Here is a 12,170-nt window from a genome sequence, read left to right as displayed (position 1 = left end):
GATGTTTCTATACCAGGCAGTCAGGTTTATAATTACTTCATTAGTGCTCATATTGTCATGCTTTTTAGCTTTTATCAAATCAATTTTATATTTTATTTAAACATCCCACTTGTATACAACTGGCTTATTTGAGTTGATCTCGTGCTGTTCTCTGGTATTTTTCATATAGTAAGATACATGCTGTCACAAATATAAAAATTGTAAAGTAAAGGGATATTGTTCAGCACACCATAGCCTTGATTTTGCTTTTCAGTCATAAGAAGTTTTTCATATGTTTATAATGCATGGAAAACTTGTTACTAGCAGATTAGTGTGCTTGGAGCCTAATGGATTTCTCACTGTATTGTGGTTTCCATGCATTAATAACTTGACAAAAGTGTATTATAAATACATTGATGTGACCATCGCCTAAGGCATTGGATGACTGCTGGTTCGCCTGTCATCATTTCCTGTTCTCTTCAGGAAGCCTAAAGGTCATTCTGCTTCAGAAGACTTCCTGCTTTAAAGATGGACGTTTGACTGAGGTGTAATGAATATAACGGTTCTGGCCACAAGACCCCATGCAGTCTCTGTGTCTGGTCTATGGCTCCCTTCATTCTGCTTCAAATGAGAACCATGTGTTCCTGCCATGGCAGAGCTGTGCAGAGGCCCCAGCTCCTGAAATGCACAGTCCACTGATACATATAGTATATCCGTCAGGGCTACTGTGTAACCCGATAACATTGCTTTTAAGTGGAAAAAGGGAGAGCTGAGATCATAGTGGAAATATGCTGAGGCATTTAGGGAAAATATATACTGAAAAAAACAGGCCCTAATGCATTTTCCAGACATTGTCTCTACAGTGCTGAATTTTGTGGTTTCAGACTGGTTTTTACTACTTAGCTGAGCACAGACTGAGGGTAAAAGGTTCTCACTAAAATGCAGCAGGATCCACAGTTCAGTAAATTCACTAGCTATTTTTTACTCATCAAGAAAGTCACAGCTGTGTCTTGTAATAATTATTTTATGTACCTAAAAAAACTTGAATGATGTAAAGACCAATGAGCAAATTGTAATGGCAGACAGCCACGTTTCAATGAATGGTACATTTCTGTTGACAAGGGTTAGCCCCCCCCCCCCCCCCTCCCTTTGTCCTCGTAACTATTTGCCTACCATAAACGCAACAGTAACACACGAGGCTTTAGCTATAAAGATACAAGGTTGGAAAGGATTTTTTTTGTTTTACTCCTAAAGGTGGCCACACACCATACAATTTTTTAAATATCTCTTCAATTCAAGGATTGCAATCAATTTCTCTGACTGATTGTAACATTTCAAAAATCTGACCAATGTACCACACAAGTATGTTCAATTTTTCCTCAATTATGATAAAAATGATTGGAAACTCTGAGAAAGTTGCTTGGGTGTATATATTAATAAACAGACAATCTACCACACAACATTCAATTTTCATAAAAATTGATCAGAAAAATCCAGCACTCCTGATCAACTTTTATCGAATAAAAACGGGAAATCCGATCGGATTTGTTGCTCGAATGAAATAAAAGTTCGATTGTTCTGGAAATCCGATCGTATTTATCGAATTACTGTAAAATCGGATCATTTTATTGTATCGTGTGTGGCCACCTTAAGTCTCTATTGATCTTTGATGTCATTATGTCATCCAAGACACTTCCAACCAAATCCCTAACATTAAATACAGCTCTAAGTATGTGTGCTGAATGAAGGGGAGAAGTACTATAAAGCAGGCTGCATTGAAATGTACAGCAAATTTCCATACAACCTGATATGCAACCTGACTGTGGTGAGGTTAATAAATCTTTCCCACTTACTGTAAGAAAGATCAGTTCATAGTTTGGGATTTATCTGCTGAGCCAATCACAATCCAGAACAGATTGCTGGTGTCGCTTGGCCTTCCTTAGCGGTGCTCCTCTACTGAACTTCCTGTTTTGTAACTTCCTGTTTTTTAAAAGTGACCTCATCTCCTCACTTACTTTTACAGAGGCAAAGTAAGAGCAGAAAAAAATGACAACATGACCCAGCGCTAGAGATGGGCTGAGATTTATAAACTGTAAGCACTGCTCCGTTTCGCATAGCTAATGCATATTGGCTGGGAAATCTATTAGACCTCCCAACCAGAAATTACAAATAACATATATGGAAAATTAAAAATGTACTCAAAGGACATCCGAGGCCAAAAAATGATGTGTAATGGAGGACATACTTTTGTTACTAATGGCATCCCTTGGCAGGCTGTGTCCTCTGTTCCCCCCTGTCTGCCTCCTTTTATCTTTTATAAGTACCATAAGTTTGCCCTGTCGTTTGAACAGGAAGTAATGCCCCTCACACATGCACAGTAGCCTCTTCCTCCTATTCATAAGCGATCGCCAGGCAGAAGGAGAGCCTCTGTAAGCATGAACAGCGCCATCAGGGCGACTATGGGGAGGCTACTGTGCATGCACGAGGGTCAATACTTTCAGGACTTATAATAGACAAAAAGAGGCATACGGGAGAAATGGAGGACACAGCCTGCCAAAGAATGCCACTAGTAACAAAAGTATGTACTCCATTAGACTTTTTTTTGGTAATGGATGTCCTTTAAAGGGACACTTAAGTCAAACAAAAAAAATGAGTTTTACTCACCTGGGGCTTCCAATAGCCCCCTGCAGCTGTCCGGTGCCCTCGCCGTCTCCCTCCGATCCTCCTGGCCCCGCCGGCAGCTATTTCCTGTTTCGGTGACAGGAGATGACAGGCTGGGGACGCAAGTGATTCTTCACGTTCCTGGCCACAATAGCGCCATCTATGCTGTTATAGCATATATCATATACCATATAGCAGCATAGAGGGTGCTAATGTGTCTGGGAACGCAAAGAATCACTCGCGTCCCCAGCCTGTCAGCTCCTGTCACCGAAACAGGAAGTGGCTGCCAGCGGGGCCAGGAGGATCGGAGGGAGACGGCGAAGGTACCGGACAGCTGCAGGGGGCTATTGGAAGCCCAAGGTGAGTAAAACTCATTTTTTTTGTTTGACTTAAGTGTCCCTTTAAAGCAGGAGGAGGCAACTATTAGTGCTTGTTTTGTTTGTGTCATCAGATTTCATAGTTTTCGAATTAGCTGAATTTCTCTCTTATGTGAAATTAGCTCATCTGTACCCATCACCAGTACTTGCTGTGACAATCTGGCCGCAAGGACTTGCAGATCTCTGTGCACAGCACACATCGCTGCTCTTTCCACTGCCTGACTACATATGTCCCTATGTGTGCACCGAATATCTATCCTAGCTTTAAATTACAAATATAGAAAGCAACGATTGGATGAGCCAAATGCTGGGCCAGAAATCTAGCTGCTGTTTGTATCAGTGAGCCTGCATGCTTTCTACGCTGCCAACTTATGTAGATTAACATTTTACTCCATGGTTTCCCCAACTCCACCATCTGTACTACATTGTGATATATACTTCAGACTGCAGACAAACAGAAAATGCCAATCGTCATTTTCTTCTGTGCTGGTGTCTGAAATCCTTTGCTCAACCATATGTTCAGAATTAATTTGAGAGGAACAACCAGCTGAACGCTAGAATTATTATGTCCCCTTTAGCCACGGCTTTTGTAGTCATTTAATTGTAGAACATTTAATTGTGTTACTGTTTGATATCAGTCTGTTCTTTTTTTCCCCATCCAAATAAAAAATAAATAAATAAAAAGTAAAATTAAAGAATTATTGTCAGCTCAGAAGTTTATAAACTATGAGAATCGATAAAGGGCAGAATAGGATAAACCCTGAATAATTGCCAACATGCAGTATGAAGGTTCATTCTATGTGTTACAGAACATTACATGAACCCTGTATCAATTAGAAGGGATATCTTTTTTCACCCAAAGTTTGTTATAGGTAAAAATATAGAAGTAAAGCAGAATATATGTCTTCAGCTTCACCAAAAGTTCTTCTTTTTTAACTGCTTTCAGACCACGCTGGTTGAAATTTATGCCATGTTTGTAAGCTTTTATCCCTGCCAGGGCGTAAAATTCAATGAGCAGTGCATTGATTACGTACAAAAACTGTACATTGTATGTAGCACTCCCAATGATCAGCATTGTCGGCCATCAATAGCTTTGACAGTCTCTTCTCATTGAACTTGGTTACATACATTTTATTGGTATGCTTTATGCAACAGCATGTCATAATTATTAATTAGCAAACAGTTATAGAGAGATTCTTGTTTATAATAGTACAAAACTGACAGGAATGTAAAACAACATAAACAGCTATCTGCCTCACCCAGAAAAGATTGTTTTAAAATATAGAGACCATACAAGTGGTCCCTAAAGTCGGTGGCCTTCTTTTCAGCAATCCACAATGGCTGAACATCCTTGGCATTGTGGGCACTTCTCAGTGTTCTCACTCCTCCCCAGAACAAAACGTGATGCTGGGCTTGAAGTCCCACAGCTTATCTGTACTATGATCTGGGGATGGACTGTCAACCAAAACCATATACTATGTTATAGAGGTGTCCTTACCCTGCTACCATATGCTTTTGTTTTTCAGATTGACTATAGATCTAAGACTAAAATCAATACCTGTTATTAAACTTCTGTCAAAAGAGGGTTAGGCACCTAAGGAAATCCATAATATTTATATGGATGCTCTAGTTGACATTCGCAATGTGTGACATTGGGTGAAGAGGTTCCATAGAAATTGAGATTAGCCAAGGAGTGATCATTATGGATTTCTTAAGTGTGCAACCCACTTTCGCTAGAAATTAGGTGACAACTTTTTGTGTCAGAATCGGACCTTTGGTTCTAATCAGTTTGCCAGAAAAAGAAAAAAAAACATATATTAGTTGGGTAAGGCTTCCCCTATAACATTGTACTAGGACTTTAATAAATAAATATTTACAAATATGAAGGCATTCTGCTTTGATAGTCCCTCATAGTAGGATTCTGGGCTTATAAAAGTTATAATTTATATGATTGGAATTTTAAACTCAAGCACTTGGTAACTGCCAGTCAACTGGATGTAGAATTTCCTAGACAATTGTCCATGTGTGGTCTCTCCAGGTCCTAAATGCTGCCTAAAAATTGTGCCATATCTACTAATACTTCTTTCATAAAAGCCATGTATTACCACATAAAATTTAGTCATACTGAAATTTTAAAACCTCAAAAGCCATTTCATGCTGTACGGTTGAATGTAAATTAAAGTTACGAAGCAGTGAAGAAAGCTGACAAAATAAACTAAATAGGCCAATTTTATGACAACTTGATGCTTGATTTATTAAAAAATTCCTTTAGTATAAATTAAAACGAATAAACAGTGCTTTCTAATCTTTAGCTAGAAGCAAGTATGTGCTTGAATTACTGCTGTGATTTTCAGACATAGACACATTGCTACAGGCTATTAGGTTTCCCATTCAAAACCCAAATACTTAATGTAAAAATAGTTCAGAAAAATCTCCCTCATGGTATAATTATCACTTTTTTATAGAGATTCTCTTTAAACCATTCCTGCACAGTGCAATTACATATGTAGATAAAGTCTAACTTAAATTAATTGTCCTTGTAAAATTATTGCACTTGCCAGTTACCTAAACTGCTATGATAACTATTACTAATCAAATATGGGGTATATGTTATGTATATATACCAGTTTCTATAAAGCCCCTTACTTTAATGGAACCATTATCAGAATGTACTGTAGTACCTAACAGTACAATTTTCCTCACTAAGAGCACAAAGTGTGCGTAGTGAGGCTTGCAACACATCCAATAGGACGTGTGCAAGCTGTTTGGAGCGCAGGCAGGACGGCGGAATTATGGGTTAATAACCCCTTATCAACCAGTCACACAGCTGCGGTAATTAAGGCTCATTTTAACTATGAATTTGAGTCCTTACGGACTCGTGATTACTCGTGAGCCCATCCCTAGTGGTGACCCCATGTTAGTCTCAGACCGGAAATCAGAGTGGTAACCCTGAGCCTGACTCTGGGAGGTTTATGCAGAGCCTGCACATTTGTAATTCACCTCTCCCGGGACCCAGACTCTGGCAGCCATCTCTCTGGTGAGATCGTCATTTGTCAGATGGTGACAGATGGCGATCCCACTATAGGGGTACAGCCAGGGACAGATTTACCATAAGGCACTGTAGGCAAGTGCCTACAGGTGCCTGATGATGGAAAGATGGCTCCCTCCCTAAGTGCCTCCCTCACACCTTACCTATGCAGAGTCCCAAGCGGAGTGTAAATGAGAGGTTACTCACATTGCCCTGACCACATCTCTCTTTAGTCAGGGCAACCTCTAGCTACCTAATACTCAGGGGCACCTCTAGCTACTTAATACTGAGGATAGCTCTGGCTACCTTATAAAAAGGGGCACCTCTAGCTACCTATGACAGGCAAGGGAACTAAGAGAGAAGTGACAGCTGGGCAAGCTAGCACACTTGTGGTGCAGTTCAGCAGATGTTTCTAGGTTCATAAAGGGCAAAGTCTAGGGTGCCATGACATCTGTGGCTATAGGATCCTGTTATCCTGTAAATCTGGGCCTGGGTACAGCACTACCTGGGGGACGGAGGGGGGAATTGCAGTGCTGGATTCAGGGGAGATGAGTTATATGCAGGGCTGCTGCAGATCTATCTAGTGGTATGGGTTTTTTTTCCTGCTTTTTGGGTTTAAAACTTTGAAAAAAATCACACCGCTTTTAGACCCTAAAATCCGGATGTAATCATACTGCTAGGGAGGTTAATGGGTACATTTATGGAGAGGTGTTTTAGATTTCACTGCTTGGTGGTTAAGTGAGGTGCTTGCATATAGCAGCAGAGCTCCACCAAGAGGAGCATGAGCATTACACACATTGAGGCTCATGCCGAAAATGGAAAGCGTGCCAAAACTCAACAGATAAAATAGCTATGTTTTTTAGCTGAATGACTGTGCTTCTTTAATGGCTTTAATACAACCTATGATTAACATCAGAAGTATTTTTTGTCATTTGACATAAAATCACATGGTTAACTAATGGCAACCTAAACTGAGATGAGCATGCAGGATGTTGTTGCTAATTTCCTTTAAAAAAAATGAATTTAAAAAAATTGCATAACAGTTGTGCTGGTCATCCATGTGGCAGCCAGAAATATGGAGACGGTCATATTTATTTTCTTTTAAACAATGCCAATTGCCTGCCTGTCCTGCCGATCGTGTGCCTTGAATACTTTCAGTTATAGAGCATAAACAAGCATGCAGATCAGGTGCTCTGACTGAAGTCTGACAAGATTAGCTGCATGCATGTTTCATATGTGATTGAGACTGCTGCATTCGTTTCCAGCGTGCATGGCATGCATCTTCTGAGACACATCCGAGTCCCTCTAGTCATGCCATACACAGCTATAGGGATTTGCATGTGCAATCCAATTTAATGCAACATACTGTCCCATTATTTCCCCAGATGCAGATTCAAATGGCAGACTATTGATTTCAGTATGCTGCGTTTCCCTGTCCAAATTCAAATGAGGATTTGTAAATTCACATATGTGGAAATGGGAACTGAGAGAACAGATGGACTGCCAGGCAACTGGTGTTTAGAAATAAATAAATATGGAAATCACCGTATGCCTTTCACTTAAAGAGAATCTGTAACAAAAGAACAGCCCCTAGTGAGTACTTACCTCGGGAGGGGGAAGCCTCATGATCCTAATGCGGCTTCCCCCGTCCTATTCATCCTCCGGGATCCAGCTCTGGCATCACCGAAAAAGGTGCAGTAGCGGATGAAATATTTACCTTCTGCGCTCTTTCGCAGCTGCAGTAGAAGCTTTCCGATGGGCTCTGGTGGAACTAGATGAGTCTGATTGTATCTGCTCTAGCAGATGACTCTCGCCTGTGCAGCAGAGCGGACCCGATCAGGCTTGGCTAGTACCCATTGGAGCCCATCGGAAAGCCGCTAATGCACCTGCGCAGGAACGCAGAAGGTAAATATTTACACTGCTGCTGTTCGGGGGCTGCCAGCGCTGGATCCCGCTAGGTGAAGAGGATGGGGGAAGCTCATTAGGATCCAGAGGCTTCACCTTTCCGAGGTAAGTGCTCCCCAGGGGCTGTTCTTTTTTCTTTACAGATTCTTTTTAAGGTTCCTAAAGAAGGTATAGCAATGGTAGCTTGCATATTTCTTGCACTTCAAGTCTCACATAGAAAAAATACCGTGTGCTTTTCTGCAAATGATTCTGCCATTCTGCCAGTAAGTCATTTGTATGTTGTGTTCGCTTTTTTTTAATATGTTCTTAAAACCATTTGATTTTCTCTGTAACGCTTTAAAAATCAGCACAGCTAAAGGATGCAGAAATGCTCCTGTATCCCTGAATGACCTGTTTTTCAAGGGTTTCATCACTGCATTATATCGTGCTTAAATTGCTTATCCATAAACCCAGTTCTGAAGTCAGGAGGTTAATCTCTATAGAATGGCAGTGATTACTTCACTATATTACTGAGCACTACTAATTAGGCCTGCTAGTGCAGGAATGAGCTAAAATGAAATTGGATCTTTTATGTATTAGTATGGAGGACAAAGACCAATTATGTTTTTTTGAGGTGGGATTTTCTAAAAGCAGATTGGACCTGTGTTTCCCTGCAATTGATTGAATGCGTGAAATGAATGCTGGTCTACCTTACTAGACTATATATCTCCTTTAGTAAAACTCATCCGTTACGTAATCAAAGAGCACCTGTTATCATTATCTCAGTTTATCTTAGTGCAGAGATACCCATATTTATTAATCTCCCATGGCCCCTACCCTAACACTAACCGTTTAGGCATGCCTCATCATAGCCTTCACCTTTACTATGTCTCTATTACCAGCTACCTCAAAGTATGCCTAACACTAATCATAACTCCTTGAGTAACATTAACTATTTACCCAGAACAATACCCAGTAGTAGCAGTATGTTGTCTTACTTTGAATCCTCCCTTGGAGTAACATAACATTAAAAACTAATCAAGAGCCTAACACTGCCCTTTACTTTTACCCTAAGCCCAAGCCTAACCTTACTAATCCTACTCACTGAAAAAAACCCTGATAAAACCCTATAAATAACACCAACACCTTGTCTAAAATTAACGTTAACCCATAGAGTTATTCAGCTCTAAATATCAAACGAACTAACTAACTGCTCCGAATTTCTGCACCGAGATGAACATTTCTGATATTTTCTGACTTTTAGAGATAAACCAACAAATTTCTGAAGTAAAGCCATTTGTATTTATTTCTAATTTCGATATATTTTTGATATAAAAAAAGGAAGTGTATAAAGTAGGGATGTTCAATGATATGCACATTTTTTCCGAGATGATGCACATTTTTATGCAAATGTATGTCATTTGAAAATGGACCAATCAATTTAAACCCAGGTTTAAATTGATTGGCTCATTTTGATGCTGCATATATTTGCATAAAAATTTGCATTAATTAGGAAGTATTTGCATATTATTGGTTATCCCTAGTATAAAGCAGCACACTCTATAAAAATAGAGGTAGGAACACAGGTGTCAGTAAAACTTCACTGAAATTCTCCCCACCACTTTGCTCACATTTACAGCTTCTTCTGGTTTCTGGACAGTAGATTGGATGTCACAAAATCCCAAGTGTCTTCCAGAAAATAAGCTGATTTATGCATGTTGCAGTCATGCTCTGGAACCAGAAGCTTACCTGGTTGGCCCCCCAAAGAAGAAGAATGTCACTTTAGAACTGCTCTATATAGTCATCATCTTGGTATCCATACCTACAGGTGCTCACTAACAGTACAATTTTCAGTGAAGAATCGCCCAAGTGATAAATTAGATCAGAAAATAAACGTTGTTGTTGTCCCAAATCGACTACAATTAATTCTAAGGGCCTGAGCACACTAACACACTTCTGTCCACTTTTCAGCAACACATCAATGTTACAGATGCTGAAAAAACAGACAGAAGCGGACATGTGTTAGTGTGCTCAGGCCCTAAAGGTGATTGTTTGATGTCCATTTAGTTGAAAGGAAAAGTGTTTTTTATAATTGGTTGCAATGGATAAGAAGTACAGATTTGTTTGTTGAAACTGAAATAATCAATGTATCACTATATTTTATTTCTGATCGCATTTATCGCTAGAAATTGTACTGTTAGTTGGCACCTTTAGATTTATCACTTCTATTCTAAAGTCACTTCTGTTCTAAAGAGTATACATTGATTTCTTCAAGTGTTAATGTACAGCTTAAAATGTATTTACTGTTATTCCATGTGCAAAGGAAGACAAAAAGATCTGGGTTTTTGGATTCTTTATGAGCTATGTTACATTATAACTAGGGATGATCGCCGGTATGCAAATGTTTCTGAGTTTATGCAAATTTATGCAACTACGTATGCGAATATATGCAGCTTGAAAATGGACCAAATAATTTAAACCTGGGTTTAAATTCATTGGTCCGTTTCCAAACGGCATACATTTGCATAAAATTTGCATATATTCGGGAAAATTTGCATCTCATTGATCATCCCTAATTATAACCATGCTTTTATGCTTAATTTCTCTAAGACATCAGTTTAACAATTCTGTATTTTTGGTATAGAAAAGAAGATAGCTAAACATGGGTGCTGAGTTCTCCATGGCAACCAGTCACATTCTATGTGTCATACCAGTGCATTCGAAACCTCACTCTCTGCTATGGGCGACAGTTTTGTTTTTCTTTTGCTACAGCTTTATTAACTTGCCACCATAAGTGCAGTGGAGGAAATTGCCAGTTTACCCCCTGCAACCAATTACACATTATCACTTTGTAAGCTGTCTTGCAGCAGAAAAATGAGAACTAGAGTGTGGTTTGTTATTGGCCATTGCTTCACTACTGTAATGCTTCAATGTTGTTGTTGTGGTTCTCAAAATCCTGTGGTCCTTTCAGAGAAAGTCACACGATGTACATTTCTTAATCTGAAAAATAGTGTCTCACGAATGTAGAAATTATAGTAGTGAATAGCACTTATGAAAAGTAATAATGTTTGACGAAAGATGCATATCAGGGTGAAGGCCTGGGGTCGGCCTGGTACATAATCATGGTGGACAAGTGGCCTCCTCACCACAATTTGAGAACCACAATTTCATAGAATACTCTTTGACTACCAACCTGTAACGCTGCTAAAAATATTATTTGCTTTTATTTGCTGCTGGCTAACACTGCCTTGCTTAACACATCTTCCTTTTGCAATGTAGTATGCACCTGAGGAGCTAATCGAGTATGACTATGAGTATGGGGGAGCAGATTACAAGGAGCCTGATTTTGTAACAGAGGCACCCTCAATAACTGAAGAATTTGTAGCTCAGACTGAGGTACAGTAAATCTGTGTTGTGTGCACTGCATGTGTCTCATCACCTGCTCGTGTGTGATCTCAGTCTCCTCATTCTACTTCACCTTTGACTTCACCTTTCTGGAAGTTGGATGACAATAATGGCAGACAGTACTTCAGTAATTGGACATCAATGGAGCTTACAATACTATGTCAGAGTCATATATGCTAACAAATCTATGATAACACTACTGAGATATTCTGGATTTCCCAGTAACTGACTAAATATGGAACTCCAGCCTAAATGTATTTCAGTTTTGTGTTTAGTGGGAAAGGATAAAAACCTCTGTGAGATTTTATTGGTGTCTGAATTCCAACCAAGGAGATATCAGCTTATTTCCTGTACTGTATACAGAGTCACAAAGAACAGGAAGTGAGATGAAGTGTCTCCAATGGAGATGCAGACGGCAGTAAAATATCTTTTTTATTGATCATGTGAAATTGAGTTAGGGTACCTTATTGCTGTCTGTGTCCTCATTCAGAAGATCGTTCTCACTTTTAGTCACCTGAAACAGGAAGTAAAGGGAAATCTTTCCGGTGGGCACACATGAATCTATACAAATCCCTCAGAGGCTCTATTTCCCACTCAAAATATTCTTTTTAGGCTGAAGCTATAAATGAAGGATAGCCTGATATCATGTAACAAATATAAATACTGAAGAACTGCAGGTACCATGCATAAATGTGGGATATCTCAGTATTTTATTTTAGATTTTATTTATACACTGTAAAATGGGCTGTTTCTAGCTTGCTGATTATACATTTACTAAACAGTGCTTTTTAAAAGCAGTGGTTCTCTACAACCCAGTCTCAGAAGTGTGTGTATGG

The 12,170-nt window shown here is 39.4% G+C and overlaps 1 protein-coding gene across 8 annotated transcripts in view; it reads left to right on the top strand.

Annotated features, from left to right (window-relative positions):
* Positions 1–12,170, top strand: part of COL11A1 (collagen type XI alpha 1 chain) — a 782,075-nt gene that overhangs the window by 564,923 nt on the left and 204,982 nt on the right. For 7 of the 8 annotated variants that reach the window (XM_068240020.1, XM_068240025.1, XM_068240017.1 and 4 more), the window contains one exon: positions 11,209–11,325. The exons of the other annotated variant lie outside the window; for it this stretch is intronic. In XM_068240020.1, coding sequence (XP_068096121.1) covers positions 11,209–11,325 — 117 coding nt within the window. The remainder of the gene's footprint in view (positions 1–11,208; positions 11,326–12,170) is intronic. 8 annotated transcript variants of the gene reach the window in all.

The sequence above is a fragment of the Hyperolius riggenbachi genome, chromosome 6 (genome assembly GCF_040937935.1).
Source record: "Hyperolius riggenbachi isolate aHypRig1 chromosome 6, aHypRig1.pri, whole genome shotgun sequence".
Classification (NCBI taxonomy): domain Eukaryota; kingdom Metazoa; phylum Chordata; class Amphibia; order Anura; family Hyperoliidae; genus Hyperolius; species Hyperolius riggenbachi.
Note: the sequence above shows the minus strand (reverse complement) of the source record. Positions and strands in the feature narration are given on the sequence as shown.